The following is a 27,582-nucleotide window of genomic DNA, read 5'->3' as shown; positions in this document are numbered from 1 at the left end:
GATTATTTTCTTCTAATCCTGTATCATAATTTTGATAGTCTTGATCTAACTTTAAGTAGGCATCATACCACTCATTCATCAACAAGTGTTTGTTGAAAGCTTTTGTGCACCCAGTTCTGAGGTAAATGGAAACTGTCCTTGCGGAGCTGATAGCCAGTAGGATGGACAAACATTAAGGAAATAATCTATCATAACAAATTATCATTCCAAATTATGATCTATCCTAAAAGGGGGAAAGTGTTAATTGCTAATGAGAGACTAAACAATGGAGACCCAGTTTAAATTGGGGGGTGGGGAGGAAGGGTCTCCCTGAAGAGATTTATAGAGAGATTTTTTTTTTTTTTTTTTTTTTAAATTTGAGAGTAGGCAGAGAGGCAGGCAGAGAGAGAGAGGAGGAAGCAGGCTCCTGCTGAGCAGAGAGCCCGATGTGGGACTCGATCCCAGGACCCCGAGATCATGACCCGAGCCGAAGGCAGCGGCCTAACCAACTGAGCCACCCAGGCGCCCCAAGAGATTTAAACTGAGACTAATAGCAGGATTTGTATCAAGTGTGCATGTTGGAATAGAGGTACGGGCCTGTATTCCATGTAGAGGAAATGGTGTCTATAAAGACTTTGAAGTGGAAAAGATCTGGTGTGTCAAGAAACTCAAATAAAGCCAGTGGGGGGCTGCTCTGACAAGAGGTGAGGTACACAGGCATATCGTATCATGCAGGTCTTTGAAGAACATGCCAAGGAGTTTGGATTTATATTGATTCAGTGGGAAATGAATAAAGATCTTAATGGGGGGATGTGGGGAGGTGTGATTTGATCAGCTGGTTAATTTTATTTGTTTATTTCCTCAGCCTTACTGAGATATAATTGATATAACATTATATAAGCTTAAGGCATACGACATGATTTAAAACATGTATATGTTGTCATTACCACAACAATGCTAGTTAATCAGTCACCTCCCATAATGACAGTTTTTGTGTGTGTGTGTGGTGAGGACATTTAAGATCTACTTTTTCATCTTGCCATTTGCGACAACATGGATGGAACTAGAGCGTATCATGCTTAGCGAAATAAGTCAAGCAGAGAAAGACAACTATCATATGATCTCCCTGATATGAGGAAGTGGTGATGCAACATGGGGGCTTAAGTGGGTAGGAGAAGAATCAATGAAACAAGATGGGATTGGGAGGGAGACAAACCATAAGTGACTCTTAACCTCACAAAACAAACTGAGGGTTGCTGGGGGGAGGGGGGTTGGGAGAAGGGGGTGGGATTATGGACATTGGGGAGGGTATGTGCTTTGGTGAGTGCTGTGAAGTGTGTAAACCTGGCGATTCACAGATCTGTACCCCTAGGGATAAAAATATATGTTTATAAAAAAAAAACTTAATCTCCTCTGATAAATATAAACATTTCACATAGATGTTTGCTGACATTGAGATTCTGCGCCTTTTCTCTCACTTGGAATCAGAGTCTATTTTTTTTTTTTTAAAGATTTTTATTTATTTATTTGACAGAGGGAGAGAGGTCACAAGTAGGCAGAGAGGCAGGCAGAGAGAGAGGAGGAAGCAGGCTCCCTGCCTAGCAGAGAGCCCGATGCGGGTCTCGATCCCAGGACCCTGGGATCATGACCTGAGTTGAAGGCAGAGGCTTTAACCCACTGAGCCACCCAGGCACCCCAGAGTCTATTTTCTATCTATCTGTATAACCTCAGACAATTTTTTAAATCTTTCTTTTAATAGTTCATATTATTAAAGCCACAGGCATGTTTTACCTTTCAAATAAAAACATGTATTACAGTAAAAAAAAAAAAAAAAAAAGATCTACTTTTTCAGCCACTTTCAAATATGTCATATCGTATTGTTTTTTTTTTTTTAAGATTTTATTTATTTATTTGACAGAGAGAAATTACAAGTACACTGAGAGGCAGGCAGAGAGAGAGAGAGAAGGAAGCAGGCTCCCTGCTGAGCAGAGAGCCCGATCCGGGACTCGATCCCAGGACCCTGAGATCATGACCCAAGCCGAAGGCAGCGGCTTAACCCACTGAGCCACCCAGGCGCCCCTGTCATATCGTATTGTTAACTCTAGTTACCGCATTGAGCATTAGATTCCCAGAACTCACTCACCTTACAACTGGAAGTGTATCCTCTTTGACAATATGTATTTTTAAAATGTTGATTGGATGATATTTTGGAAAATGGATTGCATAAGATAAAGTAGGGGGCTAACAGTCATCTAGGAGAGAAGTGACCATCATATGAACAAGTATCATGGCGGTGGAGAGGAAGGGAACGAGTTGATCCATTTTGAAGGTGAGGTAAAGGGAGTTTGGGAGATTGGGTATTCAGGATGACATCAGGTTTCTGCCTTAAGAAACTGGGCCTTTGGAGGTGCCCTTTACCGAGTCGGGAAAGGCTGGCAGAGGTTTGTTGAAATAGTGAGATTGTAGTTTCAAGATGGTACGGTTGAAATATCTGTGAAAATTCAAGTGAGAATGTCAGGTAAGCATTTATAAATAAGTCTGGAGTCAGAAGAGAAGTCCGGGTTGGAGATATAAATTTGAGAGTCTCCTACAGATGGTATTTAAGCCATGAGTCAGCTGGGTGGGATCTCGGAGGAATAGAATACAGAAGGAAGAACAGAAAGGGCCCAGAACTAAGTGTATTTGTGTACTCTAAAAGAAACTAAGCCTGTGAATTTGGGGCTACAGCAGTGAACAGGCTTACTTTTCCATTGGTTCATTAGTTTACTCATTCAGTTATTCTGCTATATATACCTGAATCTACCTTATTTTAAGTAAGTTCTAAACTGAAGGTCCTGGGGCATTTTTCCCTCATTGTCAGAGCCAAAGGGAGGATCCAGGTTTGGGGGTGGAGGGACTTGAATCATATATAATTTGGGGACCCTTCTTTTTAAAAAAGGAATGCAACTTTATAAACATAAAATTAGGCACAGAAATAAATATTTATTAAGAACTGGAAAAGATATAACAAATTACAGATTTTTATTTTTTAAAATTCCAACGGAATTGATGTACAGTGTTATATTGTTGCAGATGTACAATATATAGAGTTTAAACAATTCTATATCACTCAGTGCTCAACATGATAAGTGTTCTCTCAATCCCTTATACCCACTTTACCCATCTCACCCACCCACCTGCTCTCTGGTAATCACCAGTTTATTCTCTAGATTTAAGAGTCTGGGGTTTTTTTGTCTCTTTTTTCCTTTGTTTTGTTTCTTAAATTTCACATATGAGTGAAATCATTTGGTATTTGTCTTTCTCTGACTTATTTCACTTACGATTACACTTTCTAGAACCATCTATATTGTCACAAATGATAAGCTTTCATTCCTTTTCATGGCTGTGTAATATTCCATTATATATCTATATAAATATTCCATTATATAACTATATATATCTATATATCTATATCTAGAACCATCTATATTGTCACAAATGATAAGATTTCATTCCTTTTAATGGCTATGTATTATTCCATTATATATATATCTCTCTCACATATTCCTTATCCACATATTGTTGGACATGAGGTGCTTCCATATGTTGGCTATTATAAATAATGCCGCAATAAACATAAGATGCATACATCTTTTCAAATTAGTGTTTTTATTTTCTTTGGGTAATTACCCAGTAATGGAATTAATGGGGCACATGGTAATTCTATTTTTAATTTTTTTCAGGAACCTCCATACTGCTTTCCACAATGGGTGCACCAGTTTGCATTCCCACCAATAGTGCACAGGGTTCCTTTTTCTCTACATCCTCATCAACACTTGCTGTTCCTTTTATTTCTGATTTGAGCCATTCTGATGGGTGTGAGGTGATATTTCATTGTGGCTTTTTTTTTTTTTTTTGGGTTCCAACATTTTATTATTTTTCTTTAAATTAAATTAATTTATTTTCAGCATAACAGTATTCATTATTTTTGCACCACACCCAGTGCTCCATGCAATCTGTGCCCTCTATAATACCCACCACCTGGTACCCCAACCTCCCACCCCCCCGCCACTTCAAACCCCTCGGATTGTTTTTCAGAGTCCATAGTCTCTCATGATTCACCTCCCCTTCCAATTTCCCCCAACTCCCTTCTCCTCTCCAACTCCCCATGTCCTCCATGCTATTTGTTATGCTCCACAAATAAGTGAAACCATATGATAATTGACTCTCTCTGCTTGACTTATTTCACTCAGCATAATCTTTTCCAGTCCCATACATGGTACTACAAATGTGGCTTTTTTTTTAAATACTTAAAATTTATTTTTTTAATTTTTTAATTTTAATTTTAATTTTTTTTAATTTTTAATTTTTTATAGACATATATTTTTATCCCCAGGGGTACAGGTCTGTGAATTGCCACGTTTACACACTTCACAGCATTTACCAAAGCACATACCCTCCCCAATGTCCATAACCCCATTCATTGTGGCTTTGATTTGCATTTCCCTGATGATGAGTGATGTTGAGCATCTTTTCATGTATCTGTTGGCCATCTGTATGTTTTTTTCTGGAGAAATATCTGTTCATGTCTTTTGCCCATTTCCAATTGGATTATTTGTTTCCAGGGGGGGAGTTATAGATTTTTAAAAGTTGACAAATACCAGAGATATAACAAAATTAAAACAAATAATTTTATTTCTACATTTATATATTAATTAACTAATAATTAACTGTCTGGTGTATCTTTATATCACTTTTTTCCTACCCTTTCTGGCTCCACAAAGTTTCATTGCCTCTTCTCATGTCATTGTTTTTAGAAAATAACATTTTCTAAAAAGAATAGAAAGATAATTAAGTCTTTCATAAAGTATGGTCAATCAACATTTTTATTGTTATTAATAGTTTAAAATTTCTGCATTACAATTCATGACTGGTTATGACATGTCAGTTTTTAGTATTGTTTTCAAATCTGGTAAAACCTCAATTAAATTTCTTTCACATATGAATGGTAAGATTTCAGGGTCATTTCATTGCCTTAGTGCCAGCTTTGCATGCCATCTTGTCTAGAACAACCAGAATTTGTCAGAACAAGAGGCGTTAGATATGTTAAAACTCAATCCAATCATAGAAGTATAAAATTTAACTTCTCCCAAAGACATACTGGCTGGCTGTAATACTGCTACAGGCTTTGCTCCACACACACAGGAATTCTGGCAAATTCTATTTTGTGCCATTCCTATTTTTAAAAAAATGAATGGTTCATTTGTATGTGTATACATTGCATTACTGAACATATTCCCGACAGGCTAGGATTTCCATTTTAACTAGGTGTTGATGAGAACCAAAGACTCCAGCTTACAATTTCACATGTTATCCAATTGGAAGAATTGACTGGAAGACTTTTCTACAGACTAGGCTACAGACTTGGTTTTAGTCCTAGATGTTTGTGTTATGCTTCATGGCAAGGTGACATTGGAGGTAGGAGTGCTCTTAGAAGCCATTCTTATAACCTGGATGACTCTCGGTGACTTATCTATGCATAGAACTGACTATGAATCCCTTAACTATATTCCATTAAACCCAAACTAGGTAAATACACCCAAACATAACCCAACACAAGGGAAAGGCGAGTGGAAAGAAATAATTGTTTGAGTTAGCTGTGGTTAAAATGTATTACTTTTGAAAATTTTACAAACAAATATGACTATGAGGACACATTTCTAGGGCCCCTCCCAAGGCCTTTTGCAAGGCCATATGTAAGCCCAACTTCATTAGTTTCATAGTAAGTTCACCTCTAGTCATTAAATTTTCAAACACAGAGTTATCAACAGTCTTCAAATGGATATTATTTTATCCTCTCCTTGCAGGCAGAACAGTTATTCCTTCTCACACGTTCCTGTTTGTCAGTCTTGGGAGGAAATCTCAAGGTGATGGTTTGAGCTGCTGCTCTGGGGACACCACTGTCTAGTATAAATTGCTTTTTTCTTTTTTTCTCCTCCTCCTCTTTCTTCTTCCCTTTGTTGTTTTTGTTGCTGTTGTTGAGCTCCAGCTTCTTCTTCTTCTTTTTTTTTTTTTTAAGATTTTATTTATTTATTTGACAGAGAGAATCACAAGCAGGCAGAGCAGGCAGAGAGAGAGGTGGAAGTAGGCTCCCTGCCGAGCAGAGAGACTGATACGGGGCTAGATCCCAGAACCCTTGAGATCATGACCTGATCTGAAGGCAGAGCCTTAAACCACTGAGCCACCCAGGTGCCCCAGAGGCCCAGAGTCTTGATTTCAGCTCCTGTTGTGATCTCAGGATTGTGAAATCGAGCCCCAGATCTAGCTCTGCACTCAGTGGGGAGTCTGCTTCTTTCTCTCTTCCTCTCCCCTTGCCCTTCCCCCTGCTCACACTCACGTGTGCGTGCTCTCTCTCTCTAAAAATAAATGAAATCTTTAAAAAAAAATTGACAGCCTTGGGGTGCCTGGGTGGCTCAGTGCATTAAAGCCTCTGCCTTTGGTTCAGGTCATGATCCCAGGGTGCTGGGATCGAGCCCCGCATCGGGCTCTTTGCTCCGCGGGGAGCCTGCTTCCCTTCCTCTCTCTCTGCCTGCCTCTCTGCCTACTTGTGATCTCTGTCAAATAAATAAAAAAAAATCTTTTTAAAAAATAAAAAATAAAAAAATTCACAGCCTTGAAAAAACTTACCATATACATCTGATTAATTCAAATCCAGGGGGTAATAAAAACCTACAACTAACTAACTATTCGTCCAATAGTAGTTATCACAACTATGTCTCTAATTCGGTGATTCTCTTCCTTTGAAAACTATGATTTAATTCTAATTTTTTTTTAGCATGTAAATAACTCAAGTAGTATGTTATACTTAGCATATATATTAGCAAATATATTTAGTGTGTCTAGCATGGAAATAACTTATATAGTATATTATACCTTCCTTAACACACTATGAATAGTTGGCCTAAACAAAAATTACCTAATTATACTACCTAATTATACACCTGTCCAGAGAACAGTTAACCCTACCTGGGAGGGAGAGAACAGATAAGGGAAAGCAGAGCTTGGTGGGAGAGGTGTTTGGGGAAGGAATAACAATATTGATTCTAATAGAGGTATTTAAAAAACATAGCTCTTAAATTAAGATGGTCTAGGTTGAAACATGGCTTTCTTTTACTTAGCTATATGATCTTAGGTAATTTAGTTGACCTTTCTCAGCTTCAATTTCTTTTGAAAATGGGGGCAATAATATTTGAGAGAATTCTTGATAAATTTGATGAGGTAACAGTAGGAAATAATCATTAATACTTTAAGATTTTATCATCATCACATACACAGACAGAGCTTTTTACTTATTTTTTAAATCTTAGTGTTCATTTTTGTAAAGTAGGCTCCACTAGTGTGGGAACTTGAACAAGTCCTCCACAAGTGGGGACTTGAACTCCTGACCCCAGGATCAAGACCAGAGCTGAGATCAAGAGTCAGACACTTACCTGACTGAGCTATCCAGGCACCCCTTAGTATGTGTTTGTTTGTTTTTTTATCAAGTTTATCCAGGTACATTATTTAAAGCTTTTATTTTTATTTTTTTTTTTTAAAGATTTTATTTATTTATTTGACAGAGAGAGATTACAAGTAGGCAGAGAGGCAGGCAGAGAGAGAGAGAGGAGAAAGCAGGCTCCCTGCCGAGCAGAGAGCCCGATGCGGGACTCGATCCCAGGACCCTGAGATCATGACCTGAGCCGAAGGCAGCGGCTTAACCCACTGAGCCACCCAGGCGCCCCTATTTAAAGCTTTTAATAAAAAACAGTTCAAAATTTGGAAGGTATGTCCATAATATTTTCATGCTGTCTTCCCCGCACTATTCAATGTTAGGATTTCTTTCTCTCTTTATTTCAAATGAGTGTCATTTTCTGAATCTCATTTCTCTCTCTTGCTTACTGGGTTTCCAATACTGCTGAAGGTGTTGGACGCAATACTATATACACACTCTCCTAAACTTTCTTATTTACTTTTTATATCCCATTTGGATTTTATTTTTATTTATTTATTTATTTATTTATTTTTAAAAGATTTTATTTATTTATTTGACAGAGAGAACTCACAAGTAGATGGAGAGGCAGGCAGAGAGAGAGAGAGAGGGAAGCAGGCTCCCTGCCGAGCAGAGAGCCTGATGCGGGACTCGATCCCAGGACCCTGAGATCATGACCCGAGCTGAAGGCAGCGGCTTAACCCACTGAGCCACCCAGGCGCCCCTGGATTTTATTTTTATATGCTGGATCCTTCTAGAATTTTCACATGCTGTTTTGTTTTCTAAAACAGCAAATCATAGCAGCAACAGTTATTTTTAAAAATTCCTTTTCTCATAGAACTAAAACAACAACTTTGTCATAAAGTTTTACAAAACTTGGATGTATTTTTCTCTTATTATTATTATTTCTTACTATTTAGTTATCTGTTCCAGTGCCAGTACTGTACTCTTGTAATTATAGGAACTTTATAATAAAGTTTTAATGTCTGCTAAAGCAGGTCTTCTCTCATTTTCCTATTAATTTGTTCTTATGATGATTAAATTCTTGGCTTCAGATACCAAACAAGAGTAAAATATCACAGACAACCAAGCAAACAAATCCCCTAACAGCCCATCGTCTTGTGAGGATTTTGATTTATGTATGTAATTTTCAAGGATTTAGAGTTTAATGATATGACATATTCCCACACAGGCATTTCTGTTAGTTTGTTTATTCAGATACTTTTTCTTGTCAATAAATTACTAATAACTCTCTTCATAGAAGTCCTGCAGTGTTCTAGATTTATTTTTACATGGTTTATAATTTTACCACTAATATAAGTAGAAATATCTTTAAAAAATTTTTTTCTTAAGATTTTATTTATTTATTTGACAGAGAGAAATCACAAGCAGATGGAGAGGCAGGCAGAGAGAGAGAGATAGAGAGAAGCAGGCTCCCCGCTGAGCAGAGAGCCCGATGCGGGACTCGATCCCAGGACCCTGAGATCATGACCTGAGCCGAAGGCAGTGGCTTAACCCACTGAGCCACCCAGGCGCCCCATAAGTAGAAATATCTTTAGTTCCATTTGTAATTGGTTCTTAAAGAGAAAAAGTTATTTATTTTTAGCTATTTTTCTAATATTCAGCCACCTTAACATTTTTTCTTAATTTATATTGGTATTAGACACAGAAAGGCAGTGCTGTCCAATAGAACTGTCACGCAAGCCACATACAGAATTTGAAGTTTCCTAGTAGCCCGGTTATAAAAATAAAAAGGAAAAAGGTAAAAACAGTTTTAATAGTATATTTTATTTAGTTCAATATATTCAAAACTATAATTTCAAAACAGAATATGCAAAATTACTAATTAGATGTTTTATATTTTTTTGTTTGTTTACACGACATCTTTAAAATCCAGTATCTGTCCTATCCCAGTAGCACAGCTTGGACCAGCCACATTTCAAGTGCTCAGTAGATACCTGTGATTAGTGGCTACCATACTGGATAGTATGACTTTCAGATTTTCTATATATACAATCCATGCAATCACATCATTTATAAATAGTGTTGATTTTATTTTCTGACTATCAGGAAAATCTCTCTAAAAACATTAACAAGTAATGGTGATAGCAAGCATCCTTGTCTTTTTCCGTATTTTAATAAACATGACTTTAATGAAATGCTTAATTTTTTAAATAACATTCTCCTTAAATAGTTTCCTTTTGTTTCCAATTTACTTAAAGCTCATATGAAAGAACTGAGGAATTTTAATTATTTATTTTCACCCTTTGATATAATGTCATCTAATCTGTGGATAGAATTAATTTGTTAAAAGATTTCCTAATCTAGAACAACCCTTTCATTTCTACAGCAACAATTCTTGGCCATGATTTATTATTCTTTTACATTCAACTTGCTCATATTCTAAATTATTTTAGATGTTTATAGATTCAGTTTGCAAATATTTTATCTAGGTTATTTATGTTCATATTCTACAGTGAAATTAGCCAATAAATTTTTTTATTTCAGCAATATCTTTACAAGGATATTTGGGTAGTGAGGTTATCTTAGTTTCATAAAGTGAACCAGGATATTCTCTTTTTCTAGCATTGCACAGTCCTTGAGAATTTTCTGTTCTTAGAAACTTATATAAAATTCAGAGGCAAAACCGTTTGGATTTAGCTTATATTTTAAAAAGTTATATTTCAAAGTCATGTTTTAATTCCATTGCTATTGATCTTCTGAGTTTTCAACTTCTTTCTGAGTCAATTTTGAAAATTTAAATTTTGCTTTGAAAGCCCATTTCCTCTAGGTTTTCAATTTCACTGCCATAGCATTCAGACTACATTCCTTTAAAAATACTTTTGAAATTTCTGAAAAAGGGAAGTCTATAGAAAATCTATAGAGGCAGAGAGTACAAAAATATTTGTTAAAGGCTGGGGCAGACACAGGGGAATGAAAACTAAAGGGTATAAGATTTTACTTAGAGGTGATGGAAATCTCTAAAATTGTGGTGATAATGCACAAATCTGTGACTATACTAAAAATCACTGAACTGTATACTGGAAATGGATGAATTGTATAATAAGTGAATTATAACTCAATAAAGATGTTTAAAGCTCAGAAAAGTTAGGAAAATAGAAAAAAAGATTATATATATATATTTTAAATAATTCACTTTTTCTTTTTCTTTTCTTTCTTTCTTTCCTTTTTTTTTTTTTTTTTAAGATTTTGTTTATTGGGATGCATGCATGGCTCAGTTGAAAATCTGCCTTTGGCTCAGGTCAAGATCCCAGGGTCCTAGGATCAAGTCCTGCATGGGGCTCCTTGCTCAGTGGGGAGCCTGAGCCTGTTTCTCCCTCTGCCTGCAGTTCTCCCTGCTTCTCCTCCTTCTCTCTGTCAAATAAATAAGATCTTTAAAAAAAAAAAAAAAAAGATTTTATTTATTTGACAGAGAGAGACAGCAAGAGAGGGAATATAAGCAGGGGGAGTGGGAGAGGGAGAAGCAGGCTTCCCGCCAAGCAGGGAGCCTGATATGGGGCTCAAACCCAGGATCCTGGGATCATGACCTGAGCCAAAGGCAGATGTTTAACGACCGAGCCACCCAGCTGCCCCGGAGAATATACTTTTAATCTCAAAACCACAATGAGATATCATTTCACATGTATTAGGATGATTACTATTTTTAAAAAAAAAGTGTCAGTGAGGATGCAGAGAAACTGGAACTCTTTTGGTTCCAATATCCAAAAGAAAAGCAGCATGTGTTTCAAAGAGATATTTGCTCACCTATGTTCACAGCAGCACTATTCACAATAGCTGGGAGGTGGAAGCAATCCAGATATTCATCATCGGATGAATGGATATTATATAGGCTAAAAAGAAAAGAAATTTTGGATGAACCTTGAGGACATTATGCTAAATGAAGGAGGCCAGACACAAAGAAAGAGATGCTGTATGATTCCACTTATATGAGGTATCTAAAATAGTCAAATTCATAGAAACGGAAAGTGGAATGGTGGTTACCAGGGGCTGGGGGCAGGGGAAAGGGGAAATTGTTTAGAATTTAGACAGTTCTGCAAGATGAAAAGTCTGGAGATCTGTTTTGTAACAAGGTGAATATAGTTAACACTACCCAACTGTATGGCTACAAGAGGGTAAAATGGAAAATTTTACGCTATGTGTTTCTACTGCACATAAAAATCTTTCAATCTCTTCCATATCTACTGTCATAGCACTTTTAAAATTCCTAATGTTGTCTACTATATCATTTACTAAAAATACTTTAACAATGTAGAAAAAGAGAAAAGTGAATAATTCAGAAGTGTTACTGATCAATGAATTATCATATAGTGAACACATATAACCACTACCCAAGTCAAAAAATAAAACATCACTATTATCTCACAAGTCCTGTACATGTCTCCTGCCTAATAACTTTCTCTCTCCTTCCTAAATATAGACACCATACTAACTTTAAACACTACAGATCAGTTGTGCCTGTTTCCAGACTTTTATATAAACAGAAGGTACTCTTTTGAATGTACTCCCTAGCATCTTTCTCTTGATATTATGTTTATGAGCTCCATCCATATTGTTGCATGTAGCAATAGTTAATGCATTTTTTTTTTAAGAGAGATAGCATGTGAGGGTGGGTAGTGGGAGAGGGAGAGACAGAATCTTAAGCAGGCTCCACCCTGAGTGTGGGGCCTAACATGGGGCTTGATCTCACAACCCTGAGATCATGACCTGAGCCAAAATTAAGAGTTGGCTACTTAACCAACTGAGCCACCCAAGTGCCCTGATACTTAATGTATTTTTCTTAGTCTATAGTATTCTACTGGATGAACATATTCCATAATTATCCATTCTATGATTTATAGGCATTAGTATTTTTTCAGTATTAACCTGTAATAAATGATATTTTTAGGAATAATTTATATGGCTTTTGGCACATGTGGGTGCAAAGAAATAAATGCATTTCTGTTGGGAATTCACATAAGAGTTAAATACCTGTGTTTGTGTTTATTTTTAATAAATAAGGCCCATGGGGCGCCTGGGTGGCTCAGTGGGTTAGGCCGCTGCCTTCAGCTCAGGTCATGATCTCAGGGTCCTGAGATCGAGTCCCGCATCGGGCTCTCTGCTCAGCAGGGAGCCTGCTTCCTCCTCTCTCTCTGCCTGCCTCTCTGCCTACTTGTGATCTCTCTCTGTCAAATAAATAAATAAAATCTTTAAAAAATAAATAAATAAATAAATAAATAAGGCCCATGTTCATAGCAGCAACCATTTCCCAATATACTTGTACCAATTTCAACTCCCAATGGCAGTATATAAAGATTCTGGCTACTACATATTCTTGTCAGCATTTGGTATTATCACTTTTTATTTGGTATTTCACTTTTTAGCCAGTTTGTCAGCTACGCTATAGTATTCATTTGTTTTAATTTTCATTCTGATTATTAATTTGTTGAAAATCTTTTCATACTTAGTGACTATATATCACCTCTTGAGAGTTGCCTGTTCAATTTCTTACTAATTTTTCTATTGGGCTATCATTTTCTTACTGATTTGAGGGAATTCTTTATACGTAATGGTTACAAATCCTTTACCTATTTTATGTGTTAGAAATATTTTATTCCACTTCTACTTTCCACTTTTTTTTTTTTTTTGAGAGAAAGAGAGAGCATGAGTGGAGGTAAAGGGGCAGAGGGAGAGGGAGAGTGAGAGAATTTAAGCTGGCTCCATGGACTCGACACTTGACCTCATGACCCTGGGATCATGACCTGAGCTTAACTGACTGAGCCACCCAGGTGCCCCAAGATCCCTTATGAGTTATGTGTTATTTTTGTATCTTTTAATTACACATCTATTTAAAACCCCACAAAGTCATTGCTATTGTTTTATACTGTCCATATTCATTTTTTACCGATATATTTCACCCTATTGCTTTTTATTCCATCCATCTAAAGTCCTTTAGTGTGGGTCTGCTAGTGATTAATTTTCTCATTTTGTCAAGACTGATTGTCTGATTTTTGTCAACAAATGAGCCACCTAGGTGCCCCTTCATCTTCATTTAAAAAAAATTTTTTTTAAAGATTTTATTTATTTGACAGAGAGAGATCACAAGTAAGTAGAGAGACAGGTTGGGGGGGGCAGGTTCCCTGCTGAGCAGAGAGCCTGATGCAGGGCTCGATCCCAGGACCCTGAGATCATGACCTGAGCTGAAGGCAGAGGCTTTAACCCACTGAGCCACCCAGGCGCCCCTCATCTTCATTTTTAAAGATTATTTTCACTGGACATTGTATTATAGATTGGTAGTTATTTCCTGTATGTGTGTGTTTTTTTTTTTTTTTAAAGATTATTTATTTATTTGACAGAGAGAGATTACAAGTAGGCAGAGAGGCAGGCAGAGAGAGAGAGGAGGAAGCAGGCTCCCTGCCGAGCAGAGAGCCCGATGCGGGACTCGATCCCAGGACGGTGAGATCATGACCCGAGCCGAAGGCAGCGGCCCAACCCACTGAGCCACCCAGGCGCCCCTTCCTGTATGTGTTTTGAAGATAATAATGATGCTTATTTTTCTTTTTTCTTGCTATCATTGGACTTGCCAGGAGTGCATCTGTTTAAAACCTTTCGATGTTTTCTATTTCCTTAGTTTCGATCTTTCCTTTATTACACATTTCCTTTTCCTCCTGTCTCCCAGTTCATTTTGTCCTTGAATGAGTTTGTTACTATTCATTCCCTTTTTTTTTTTTTTTAAAATATTTATTTATTTACTCACAAGGGGCACCTGGGTGGCTCAGTGGGTTAAAGCCTCTGCCTTCGGCTCAGGTCATGATCCCAGGGTCCTGGGATGGAGCCCTGCATCCAGCTCTCTGTTCGGTGGGGAGCCTGCTTCCTCCTCTCTCTCTCTCTGCCTGTCTCTCTGCCTACTTGTGATCTGTCAAAAAAAAAAAAAAATCTATTTAATCACAAAACAAACTGAGGGTTGCAGGGGAGGGGGTGGTAGGTGGTGGGGAGGAAGAGTGCGGTTGGGTTATGGACATTGGGGAGGGTATGTATGAGGCTCTGAAGTGTGTAAGTCTGATGATTCACAGATCTGTACCCCTGGGGCTAATAATACATTCTATGCTTAAAAGAAAAAAAAAAAAGAATTGTCTTTGGGGGCACCTGAGTGGCTCATTCAGTTAAGTGTCTGACTCTGGCTCAGGTCTTGATCTCAGTGTCCTGGGATCAAACCCCGCATCAGATTCCCCACTGAGTGGAGAGTCTGCTTGTCCCTCTCCCTCTCTTTCTGTCCTTTGCCCCACTGTATAAGCTCTCTCTCTTTCAAAAAATAAATAAAAATCTTTAAAAATATTTATTTATTTATTTGAGAAAGAGAGAGAAAAACAGAGAGGCAAACTCCTCATTGAGCACAGAGCCCAACCGTGGGTGTGGGGAGGTGGGTTGGATCCTATGAAGCAGAGATCATGACCTGAGCCGAATTTGAGTCCCACACTTAACCAAGTGAACCACCCAGGTGCCCCTCACTCTTTTTTCATAATTAAAGTACTTAAGACTATGTATACACTTCAGGGCACGTGGGTGGCTCAGTCCTTAAGCATCTACCTTTTGCTCAGGTCATGAGATCCAGCCCTGCATAACGCTCCCTGCTCAGCTGTGAGCCTGCTTCTACTCTCTGACTCCCCCTGCTTGTATTCCCTCTCTCACTGTGTCTCTGTCAAATAAATAAAATCTTAAAAAAAAGAGAAAAGACTATGTATATATTTCTTCTTAGTATAGCAGTGTTTTCTAGACTTTAAGATGCAGTATGTACTTTTTTCATTGGTGTTTGCATGTTTGTAATTTCAGTTTTATTTTCTTGTTGGTCCTGGAAATATTCAGAAAAACATTTTTTAATTTCCAAATAGGTAGGCTTTCTTATCCTCTTTTTAGCATTGATTTGTAGTTATATTGGATTATAATCAGAAAATGTAGCCTATAAAATCCCTATCTTTTGAAATGTATTGTGATTTATATTATGGTCAAGGGTATGTTTAATTTTTGTGAATCTTCCATAGTTATATGAATAGAATACATATTTTGGCAATTGGGTACAAAGTTCTCTATTTGGCTGAAGCATAAGCCAGTTGATTATATTATTAATATAATATATAAAAATATACATAATATTTATATATAAATATAATATAATATAAATATAAATATTGTATTATTATATAATTATGTAATACTATTATATATGTAACATATTATATTTATAAATATAATAGATAAATATAAATATTTATAAATATTATATTATCATATAATTATATTATTGTATATTATATACGTATATAATATATATTTATAATTTACATATTATATAAATATTATTTATTTATTATTACTTATATATTATTATATATTCATATTTTATATGTAAAATATGAATATATAATATACAATAATAGAATATATAGACTATAAATATAATATAAATATTAACATATATTATATATTATATAAATATAAATATAAAATAAATATAAATATAAAATAATTATATAAATATATAAAAATAAATAAAAATATTTATAAATATAAATACCCCTGGGTTTTTTGTCTGTTAAGTTCTGAAAGAGGTTTATTAAACTCTAACATCATAATTATGTGTGTGCATGTTGATTTTTGTGTGATTCAAACCATGTTCTGTATTGCTAGGTGTTCTTGCAGTTTGGCATTCAGTAATATTATTTGGCATATGAAAGTTTATTACGATAATTATTATTTTGTGGAGTTCACCTTTCATTTTTTCAGAATGTTCCTCTTTTTCACACTTAATGTTTTGGTCTTAACTTTTCTTTACCTCATGCTAATATTTTCACTCGTTTTTGTTTTCACTTAGGCCAATCAAAAATCCTAAAAACACTGTAGTACCTAGATCCTTGCTCTAGAGGGTCTGAGTAGACTTGTGCTAAAGACAAAGTTCCTAGCTTCAAGGAGCTTCATTTTAATTTTACTAATGGCATATCCTATTAAGATTCTTGTTTTAACATATACATTTTTTTCAGCAAGTCTCCTGATATAAAGCTTTTTATCAGAGTATCAACTAGAAAATTTGCACAACAAATATTTAATCTTTGCAATAGTAAAATAAATGATTAATATAGCACTATTAGATTTAAAATGATAACATACTTTCTAAAATAAAAATAAAAATAAATACATATAAAATATAATTAAAAATTTAGAGTAATTATTTAGAAAAATTTAATATAACTAAAAATATAATGAAAATTATAATAATGGGCATATTATACATGGGAATGTTGAAGTGACTTTCTGGAGTAGGGGGTGTCTAAGCAACAGAAATGGTAGCAGTGAGCTTTGCTAAATTGAAGCGACTTCTGTAGGGCTGCTGGTAGCTATATGGATGCTAACAGTGATTTCCTTTAATAATCAGGGTTATTTCCGAGGTACAACTAATGTTAAACTCATGTTTGCCTTCACACAGGAATAGAACGAGAGTCTTGGAGTTCTTTGAAAACTTGTAAAGGAAGGTAGCAAATTGCTTTTATTACCACAAAGACTTAAAATCTATATACTGCATACAAGTATGTAAGTACGATGATGCTGATGAAAGACTACCTCTTCTAAGGAGGGTCACAGATACACTACAATCTTTTTTCAACACATCAACTGTTTTTTGTTTTTAAGTAGGCTCTACATCCAGCATGGAGCCCAACTCGGGGCTTGAACTCATTACCCTGAAATCAAGACCTTAGCTGAGATCAGAGTTGGAGGCTTGACCAACTGAGCCATCAGGGCAGGTGCCCCAACATATCAGTTATTTCTAACTGCCACAAACAGACTTTTGTTTTAAGTGCACCAGAAATTTGTCAAAACAAGATTAACACTAGGAAATTGCCAATAATCTTATATAGAATTATAGAGCAGAACTTAGAACTTAGAGCATAAGAGGTCACACAATTTTGCAACTATAGAAGAAATAGATATAAATGCAGTCAGTTCATTTCTGAGACTCAAAAATAGTAAAAAACCTTATCTACATGTAGTTTCCATGTTAGTTGTCTTGATGGAGAATGTTTTAAACTCAGGCTACTATCACTAACTACTCAGAAAATGTGAAGTTTTCCCTATTACTTGTATTCAATACAAATTAACATCAGCTTTAGCTTTTAGCAATCTGCTACTGGGGGAATGTTGCTAGAGGCCGGCCACCCAGACAAAATATAATTCTTACAGTATATTCCAAAGCAAATATGATTTATGGATTATTTGCAGTTTTGGATATAGTCTTCATAGCATGAAAATGACTTGGAGTTGTCTGAAGATTTGTTTTTAGTAAAAGATACTTAAGAATGAATATTTCTTAAAGAGACAGCCCTCTTATGAAGGAGGCAGTTGCCTACAAAATACTTTGGAGGAGATACAAAATGTGTGAAAAATAAGGTCCTAGGATACTTTTCAAAAAGCAATCACATTAGACTATAAAATCAAATGAACACATTTCCTGTAGAATACTTTTTATAATTACATGGGAACATTATACACTTACATACTTATAAATTTGCCATTGTTTTAGGAAATTATTTTCAGCGTCAGCTTTTAAGCCACACAAGAATATTGGTTTTATTTATATTGACATCATTATTTTAAATAAAAAATGACATGGCCCTATTCAGTTATTTTTATCATTTATTACACCTGGCTCTGATAAACTTGGGTCATCTCCAAAAATCTGGTCTTCCCTTAAAGAACAAAAATTTGCTACCATGATGATATTTTAGAAATGTGATTAGGGTGCATAAATACATCTCAAAAACATGGTATAACTTAGAACAAGCCTTGTTTTTACCAAGGTGACAAGTTGCGAAGTAATGTTCACTTAGATTATCAGGTGAAGGAGAAAAAAAATCTCATTATTTCATCGTACCTCACAGTTCTTCCATCCAGAAATGGGAATATTGCTGCATTTGTAAATACTACCATTAAAGCACACGTAAAAAAAGCCAAAAACGTAACGTAAAGTTACCTCCCTCTGTATTAGTATGTAGTTATGGGCTTCAAAACCCCAGACTTGCTTGAGGGCTATCTTAATTGAGTATCCAATGGAATGAAGTATGAATTTGGTGCATTTTAATGAAGGGTAAGGAGGAACTATATTAATCTCAAGGTGAACTAAAGGCAACAGTAAGAAAATCCAGAATGAGAGGACACAAACTCTACTGAAATGTTTATAGATTAGGAGAAAGATGATAAAATACAAGATTTTACAGAGTCTAAGCGGACTATTTTGGGGCAAGGCATAGAACCTTAGAGATCTTTTTAAAGTCTCAGGCTCCCAATATTAAAATAACATTTGCATTTTAACTGTTTCACAGGATAGTTGGGAGGAGAGATGAAAACTATGCCTGACTGCTCTTTAAGCCGTGAAAAGCTGTGGAATTTGAGGCATCATTACAGTAATTGTCAACTTCTTCATCATATAAGAAGAAAAATGTATGAAGGAGAGTGCCTGAAGAAGTAATATTAAAGGCAATAAGATACAAAGTTGGGAGAAGTAAAATGCCTCCTACACAGGAAGGTGGTTACAATTATTTTAGAAATAGAAACTTTGTTTACTTAGTGGCAAAGAGATTCAATCCTCAAGACAGCCCCATAAAGTAGGTATCATCTCCATTTTAAAAATTAAGAAACTGAAGCTAAGAGAGGTTAAGAGACTTGCTAAAAGCCACATGGGTCTAAAGTAGTAAAAACTAGATTTCAAATCACTTATTTTAATTTCAAATCCAGTGCACTTTTGTGTCTCATAAACATAAACATTTTGTGTTCACCACACAAGCTTAAGCTTCAGAGGATGTCCTATGCATTGTATTAAGTTTTAATACATTAATGCCTTGAAATGCATTTTATAGTATTTCTACAAGACGTACCATGCGGGCAGCACTGAATGGCAGAGGCAGAGGCAAAAAGATGAGGAAGAAAAACCAGAAAGGGGTGACTGCAAGCTGTGTGGGGAGTGCTACAAAAATGGTTATTACTGTTGAATATTACAGAGGAAGCATAAAATGGCTGAAAAGTAACTAATAAATTTACTAATGAATATCAGCAGTGGCCCTAGTTAAAAAAATACTTTAACAAAGCAAGGGCAATTTTTAAAAAAGCCAAAAAACAAAGCAAAGCAAAACAACAAAACAAAGCAAGGGCAATGTCTGATTATTCTCGATTAAAGGATGAATGGAGATGCAGAGACTGGTTATGAAAGGATGATTCAAATAAATTGCCTGTGAAGAGAAGTTAGGACAAAAGAAGGAAACCAATGGAGAGTGAGGATTTTCTTCCTTTAAAATCAAATTTTAATTACTGAAGCAGGCATATATACTTGTAAAATCTGAAATATCAAAGATAAAGCTAAATCCCCTTTCACCACTGCTCCTGATGTCCATCCTGATAGCAATGTAATGTTTATGGTTCGTCCTTCCTGTGCACAGTTATATGTATCATTGTAGGAAATAAATTTTATTTTAGATAAAAGGTACTACATTCCATATCTACCTGTTTTGTGGTTTTTTTTTTTTTTTTTTCATTCAATAACACCTCTTGGTGTGTAATGGCACACATAGGTCTAGCTCTATATTTATGAACATTTAGGTTATTTCTGATTTCACTTTTATCAACAATGCCTCAAATGAACATTGTGAAGCATGCCTCCTTAAGCACAAAAGGTTTTTTCTAAGGGAGATATCAACAGTGGCATTGTTGGGTCTTGGGAATGGATATTTGAAAATTTTACAAATCTTGCCAAATTGCCCTCCAAAATAGCTGTAGTAGTTAGCCCTCCTACCAGCACTGTTTCTTTCTGGTATTTTTAAAAACAGAAACAGAAACATTTTTGTTTCAGATTTCAAAAGGCTCACAATAGAAAGGAATGGATGCCTTACACATTATTGCAGTGTGAGACTTTACATATTCACATTCTAGAAGAGTCAGAAAAGATACTGGATGGAGAACACTAGATCCCTGAGGAAATGTTAAGAAGTCTGGTGCACGAGTGAACGGATTAGTCCTAGATGGGAGGAACTAGATGGGAGGAATGGACTCCTGTTCTAAGGACATAGGCCGTGTTTTCTTTTTATGGCCCCATGAAGTAGAAAGCAAGGTAGAAGGGTTGGAATGGCAGGGTTTGCGGGACTGAAGAATGCAGACACATTTTAAAATAGGTTATACAAGGACAGTGAGAAAGCAGTTGACTGGGACGCCTGGGTGGCTCAGTTGGTTAAGTGGCTGCCTTCGGCTCAGGTCATGATCCCAGCGTCTTGGGATCGAGTCCCACATCGGGCTCCTTGCTTGGCAGGGAAGCCTGCTTCTCCCTCTGCCTCTGCCTGCCTGTGCTCACTCTTTTGCTCTCTCTCACAAATAAATAAATAAAATCTTAAAAAAAAAAAAATAAAAAGAGCAGGCAGGTGACTGGGCCAGTGTTCCTCAAAGTGTATTTGAGGAACACTGACTCCATAAGATAAGTTAAAAAAAAAGTTTAAAAATTATGGTAAATTCTGCTTATTAAACCCTGCTTTTGCAGAATTACAACTTATCAACATATTCAAGGATCTGAAAAAGACAAAGTGTTTAACTTGGCATTTCCCAAACTTTCTCAACACTAGAACCTTTTCCTTTGTGTAAAAGCAGTTAATACACTGTTGAAATAGTCATCTGTGAAATATACTTTGGGAAACACTGAACTAGAAATATACTTTGGCAAACGAATAATGTAAAGAGCACTAGTTCAGTGACTTTGGGAAATTTGAGGAAATGGGCAACAAATGAGTGTCCAGCTTGTCTTCAAAAAATTAATTTATTTGAAAATAAAATGAAACCAAAAATACACAGAACAATTTAACAAACATCCAGGTACTAACTTCTTAGAATTAAAAGGTTAAGATTAAATTATAATAAAATTTTAATGCTTATTTTTCTATTATAGAAATAATGTATGTTCATGATACAAATTTGGGAAGAAGAGGAAAGAGGAAAAAACCACTGTCATTTTACCACCTTAGTAAAACTACTGTTGATGTTTTGAGGCAGTTACTTTATTGTTATTTTTATTAGGTTTTTTATTATTTACATCATTATAATAACACAGCATATACAATTTTGTATCATGTTAAATATTTACATTTTATTGTAAGCAGTACTGTATATTGTCATGGCTGCCTTTTTTTTTTTTTTTTTAAAGATTTTATTTATTTGACAGAGAGAGATCACAAGTAGGCAGAGAGGCAGGAGAGAGGAAGGGAAGCAGGCTCCCTGCCGAGCAGAGAGCCCGATGTGGGACTCGATCCCAGGACTCTGAGATCATGACCTGAGCCGAAGGCAGCGGCTTAACCCACTGAGCCACCCAGGCGCCCCATGGATGCCTTTTTAATGGCTGCATAATATTCCAAGTGGATAGTTGACTATTTAACCATTCTCCTTGGTTTTAGAATTTACACCGTTAGTAACTCTTTCTTTTTTTTGGCTTTCACATGAAATATTGCAATGATTACAGGGGAGCATAAAACTCCTTATTTACAGTTATTTTCTTAGGACATATTTGCAAGTAGAATAGTTTAAAGGTAACATACATTTTAAAGGGTTTCGAAAAAATATTGCCCATTTGCTTTGGGGGGGCACGGGGAAAAGCTGTATCATCAGTAATATATTAAAGTGCCTATTTGTGGGGTGCCTGGTTGGCTTGGCTCAGTTGGTTAAGTGTCTGCCTTCGGCTTGGGTCACGATCCTGGGGTCCTGGGATCCAGTCCGGCATTGGGCTCCTTGCTCAGGGGGTAGCGTGCTTCTCCTTCTGCCTGCAGCTCCCCCTGCTTGTGCTCTAACAAATAAATAAATAAAATCTTAAAAAAAAAAAAAAAAAAGTGCCTGTTTGCTCTGTTTCCCTGCAATTTAATTCAGGTTTCATTTTGTTAGCACTGGTCCATTTTGTTCCAGCTGATGGACATGCACAAATTCTAATGTCATTAATTGCATTATCTATCCCCACTGGTTTTATAACACGTTACAGATCTGCTAAACATGTTATATATTTCTCCATCTAGGCAGCGAATAACATTTTTTCATAAAATGTTGAGAACAGAGTCCAAAGGAAGATAGTAAAGACCATATTGAGATGTATCAATTTAGCAATACTCTTTGGATTTAAGGGATTAGTTCCAATGGCAGCTTTATCAACATTTTGATCATGACTGATCAAAGATACTTAAGTCACCTAACTATAGCATATTAGTTTATTTTTCTCCATTTTGTTCACAGTGATTTAATAGAAAACTCTGTCAAATGGGGTACTGAGGGGTGATTTCTCTTTGGCATTTCCCCTCATGATTGCCAGGCTGTATTTTACACATTTTTATGTATCAGAGCCTAGCACAGAACTTGCTTGATACATGGCACACAGATTCTCAATAACAGTTTATTTGAATGATATGCTTAATTTGGCATGAATTTAATGAACCTCCATTGTCCACTATAGATACCACTTTCCTTTCTAATCCATTAACATACATGTTCACTTAGGAATGGCAAATGTATAATGGAAAGGGCACTTAGGAAAAAAAAGATTTTATTTATTCATTTGAGAGAGAGAGCACAAAAGGAGGAGCAGAGGGAGTGGGACAAGCAGACTTGGTGCTGAGGTCCTTGAGGTCATGACCTGAGTCAAAATCAAGTTGATTGCTTAACTGACTGAGCCACCCAGGGTGCCCGCCTCAACCAAGAGCACATTTTATAATCAGAATTCTCTGTAAATTGGCTTTGCAACTTATAAGTTGGTAACTGTGTAAATCCAGACCTTACTCAGTTTGTTCATCTACAAAATGGTGATAACCCATCTTTATTACTTTCCTCATAGGTTTCTTATAAGAATTAAAATGTTTTTCTCCAAAAGGAAATCTGATTATGTTCTTACTTGGACTTTTTAAAACCTTGTAATAACTTTCTTTTCTTTTTTGAAGATTTTATTTATTTATTTGACAGAGGGAGAGACAGCAAGAGAGGAAACACAAGCAGGAGTAGTGTGAGAGGGAGAAGCAGGCTCCCCACTGAGCAGGGAGCCCGCTGTGGGACTCAATCCCAGGACCCTGGGAACATGACCTGAGCTGAAGGCAGATGCTTAACAACTGAGCCACTCAGGCACCCCCTGTAGTAACTTTCTATTGCCCTCAAGAAAGAGTTAAATCCTGGGGTGCCTGGGTGGCTTGGTGGGTGGGTTAAGCCTCTGCCTTCCCAGCTGGGGTTTGAGTTTAGGGTCCTGGGATCAAGCCCCACAGGGGATTCTCTGCTCAGCGGGGTGCCTGCTTCCCTCCCTCTTACCCAGCGCCCCCCCCACCCCTGCCTGCTCCTCTGCCTGCTTGTAATCTCTCTCACTGTGTCAAATAAATAAATAAATAAATCTTAAAAAAAAAAAAAAAGGAAAGAGTTAAATCCTTTAACAGGTCATACAGAGACTTTTGTGATTACTATTCTAACAATGAAAGCTCTCTTTCACTGCAAGGCCTTTTGCACAAGCTGTGTGCTTCGTCTGTAAAGCTATTTTCTGTACCCTTCTATGCTGATTACTACTAGAAGCAATTCTACTAATAGCAATAGCTAAAATCTGAATTCCTACTAAGCACGGGACACTTTACATACAGTAGTTTGTACTTTATCAAATAGATACTATTATCTGTTTTACAAATAAGGCACAGAGAAGTAAAGCAACTTACCCAGAGAAACACAACTAGTAAGCCTTAGCTCACGGTCTGAATTCAAAGCAGATGTTCTCAACTTCTGCTATTATGTTATCAACTTTCTCCGGAAAGTCTAACATCTCTAATATTCTCTAATAGCCAATGTGTTAAGATTAGCACTTAAAGAACTGCCTTATTATCACTGTGTACTTTATGGGGGGCTCTGCAACCAGAGGGATAAACAATCCATTTGAACTCAGACAAGACTGCATTTAGTTTACTTTTGTTTCTCCAGGTCCTAGCAGTTCCTGCTACACATAATGGGCATTAATAAATATTTACTGACTAAATAAATACACTAAAGTGTTTTTAAACAAAAGACAGAAGACAATGTTATTTTTGAATTTAGTTAAGGAGCATCACCAGGCTTACCAGTTTGTGATGTATGGGATCCACTTTTCCCCCTTTTTTAGTGTAGTACACTTGCTTATATCCACTCTTCTGTGATCTCTTCTGTTTGCCACAATTCCTTAAATACTGTCGACAAATATTCCCCTTTCACAGCTGTGATGCTGCCTTCTGAGAAAATCTTTTACAGAGGAGAAAAACGAAAATGTTAAAATTACTTTTCCCTTCATAGCAAGGAAAAACTTTTTTTTTTAAATATAGCGCAGCAATATTTAAATATTAAAATATTTAATTTTGCTGAGGGAAAAGCTATCTTTTTAAAAATGAGTTTCAAATCAAGACTAGGCTGATTGGAGAAAAGCAATCTAGCACATTTATAAATGAAAAGTTCTGAGGCTTCCTAGGCATAGTTGTCCCCAGGTGGCATCTTATTTTTCATATTTTACTGAGGCCTTTCGGTAATTATAAATAGAGAAAACAGGTGCTGCACTGAGCAGGGGGTTTGTCCAAATCAGCCTTTTTTTGGCTCAGTTTTTTGATAGGAGGCCCAGAACTTAAGGTAATCAGTCCTGCAGCTCTCATCACCTTCAAGGAGAAGGAAAAAGAGGAAGGTAGTGAGAAAAGAGGTAGGGGAAGTGTGGCAAACAGATGAACTATTCTCCAAATAGAGCAAGGGCTTAAGCTCCTTGCTAAGGTGCGGCCCCTCAAACTGACCGTTTACATTCTGTTAATTTTGTCTTTTCAATTCAAAAAGGACGCCTGGCTTTATAAGTACGAGGATATACAAAAAAGGAAGGTATTCATCTCGTGAGAACTTCACCACCCTAATCTGCGTCCGGGAAAGCCACCGCGGATACCCCATCCATTGGCCGGCCCGCTCGCGGATGCCCCGGGGGCCGGACGCCTAGCGAGGCATCCCCTCGCGCTCCCGCTACCCACAAGCCACCGCGCCTCGGCGCGCCTGCGCAGCGGCGACGGCCCTCTCAGGAAGAGGAAAATGGAATAAACAACTCGGAGGAACCAGAGCGCGAGAGAGCGAGTGGAGGCAGAATTTAAAAATAAACCGGCTCTCCACCCTCCCAGCCCGTTCGCCGCTGCCGCTCCCCCTTCCCTAGTCCGCGCCCTCGAAGGCCCCGTCTGGGCCCGCGCGCCCACCCCGTCGTCCCGCGCGGCCCCTTTAAGAAAAGAGAACGAGAGAGTGAGTGAGAGAGAATCCCAACTCTCCCCCTCCCCTCCCCTCCCCTCCCTCCTACCCCCTCCTCCCTCCCCTCTCCCCTCCCCCCCTCTCCCCGGGCGGCTCCGGCTCCCGCAGCGGGACAGACCCACCCGCCCAGGCTTTTATCCGGCACCGGCAGCGTCTTCCTTCCCTCCCCGGTCTATGGTGGCGGCGGCCGTGGCGGCTCCTCGGGCGGCAGCGGAAGACGAGGCTGCGGCGTTGCCATGAACAGTGGCGGCGGCCTCCCGCCCCCCTCGGCCGCCGCCTCCCCTTCCTCCTCCTCGCTGGCGGCGGCAGTGGCGGTGGTGGCCCCGCCGGGGGTCGGGGGTGTCCCCGGCGGGGCGGCGGCGGGAGTGAAGCTGAAGTACTGCCGCTACTACGCTAAGGATAAGACTTGCTTCTACGGGGAGGAGTGTCAGTTCCTGCACGAGGACCCGGCCGCCGGAGCTGCCCCGGGCCTCGGCCTCCATAGCAACAGCGTCCCTCTGGCTCTGGCGGGCGCGCCCGTGGCCGCCTTTCCGCCCGGAGCGGTCCCGGGCGGGGGAGCCGGGCCGCCTCCGGGGCCCAAGAAGCCGGACCTAGGGGGTCCGGGTGCAGGAGCCGCAGCCGGCGGAGGAGGCAGCAGCGGGGTGCTCGATGGACCGCGGCTGGCAAGTGAGTGTGGTCTGGGCAGGGAGGGCCGCCCCGGCCTAGGCTCGGCGGCGGAGCGAAGGCCTGGGGCCGGCGGAGCGAGGGCCTGGGGCCGGAGGGGGCCCGGATGAGTCCCTGCAACGAGCTTTGCCGGCGGGTGCCCCCCCTTCACCTCCCTAGGCGGTCTGAGAGGCCTAGGCCGGGCCTGAGCCCTCCTTCCTTCTTCCTGCTTCCCCTCCTCACAGCCCTAGGCGAGCCGGGGAGCGAGGGGAGGCTGGGTTCCCCGGTACGTGGGTGGGTGGACTGGGGTGCTGTGAGTGGGGGCGGGGAGGAAGGGGGATGGGCTGTGGCGTGCGGTGTGTGAGAAAGGGGGTGTCGTTTCCGGGGGGTGTGGAAAGGGGCTGGGTTTGCAGGCACATGTGTTTTGCGTGCCCGTGTGGAGTGGTGTCTGAGGAGTGTTGAGGTTCCCTAGTGGGTGTGTGTGGGTAGGGGGCGGGAGGTGATGGGCGGGCTTAAGGCTTCCCGGAGTAAGTTGAAAGAACGGAAAAAGTTTGTGTAAGCCTATGGGAGAAAGATTTTCCAGGCAGGAAATGCTTTCTAAGGATTAGGAGTGAAGGGACAGCAGCTTTTATATTATGTTTAGGTTTAGTCGAGAGTTTAGCGTGGGAATTTATGAAGACTTGCATTTCAGCATAGTCTTCCTGAAGCCAACATTAGTTTGCCGGTGTCAGTAGGAATCCTGAGTAATACAACTTGGTATCAAGCAGACTCTTAGCATGGAGCTTTGAAAACGTCCTGGGCAGCGTTCATTTGTGTGCGACCGAGCACTAGAGTTCGAATATCTTAAGGCTGTTGGTATTTTTTACTTTTTCTCTTGTCATTATCTCTTACCTTTCAACTTTTTAGTTTTCAGTGAGTGGAGTTTACAATCATTAGTGTAAATGCAGTCTATTTTACAGAAGCAGAGCAGGTGGCAGATTTTTCTTTTTTGTTTCTCAGTATATTGACTACTTTCTTTCTTTCTTTTTTTTTTTTAAGCGTATTGACGATTTCTTAACCAAAAGGGGGAAAAGCTTACTTTCTTGGGCATTCTAAACAGTTTTTAGATCTTAAAATAATTTGATAGGCAACTTAACTTG

At 38.3% G+C, this 27,582-nt stretch overlaps 1 protein-coding gene and 1 long non-coding RNA gene across 9 annotated transcripts in view; one reads left to right on the top strand and one right to left on the bottom strand.

The window, feature by feature from the left end:
• Nucleotides 1-2,941: 2,941 nt before the first annotated feature.
• Nucleotides 2,942-26,050, bottom strand: LOC131813993 (uncharacterized). Of its 3 annotated transcripts, none has more exons than XR_009347075.1 (4): nucleotides 25,924-26,050; nucleotides 24,622-24,778; nucleotides 11,252-11,337; nucleotides 2,942-6,572 (listed from the first exon to the last, which is right to left on the bottom strand). It is a non-coding gene; the product is annotated as an uncharacterized LOC131813993 (long non-coding RNA). The 3 variants fall into 3 exon arrangements; XR_009347074.1 differs by lacking the exon at nucleotides 25,924-26,050 and adding an exon at nucleotides 25,312-25,576; XR_009347076.1 differs by lacking the exons at nucleotides 2,942-6,572; nucleotides 25,924-26,050 and adding exons at nucleotides 7,746-9,213; nucleotides 25,312-25,576.
• The window catches only part of PAN3 (poly(A) specific ribonuclease subunit PAN3), a 137,822-nt gene continuing 135,908 nt past the window's right edge, over nucleotides 25,669-27,582 (top strand). For 5 of the 6 annotated variants that reach the window (XM_059144578.1, XM_059144577.1, XM_059144576.1 and 2 more), the window contains exon 1: nucleotides 26,038-26,467. In XM_059144578.1, the coding sequence (XP_059000561.1) occupies nucleotides 26,038-26,467 (430 nt within the window). Of the gene's footprint in view, nucleotides 25,796-26,037; nucleotides 26,468-27,582 lie in introns of those variants that run through there. The other variant, XM_059144579.1, reaches the window with a different exon arrangement.

Source organism: Mustela lutreola, chromosome 13 (genome assembly GCF_030435805.1).
Source record: "Mustela lutreola isolate mMusLut2 chromosome 13, mMusLut2.pri, whole genome shotgun sequence".
Taxonomy (NCBI): domain Eukaryota; kingdom Metazoa; phylum Chordata; class Mammalia; order Carnivora; family Mustelidae; genus Mustela; species Mustela lutreola.
The sequence above is the reverse complement of the archived record's forward strand: the minus strand, read 5'-3'. Positions and strand labels throughout refer to the sequence as shown.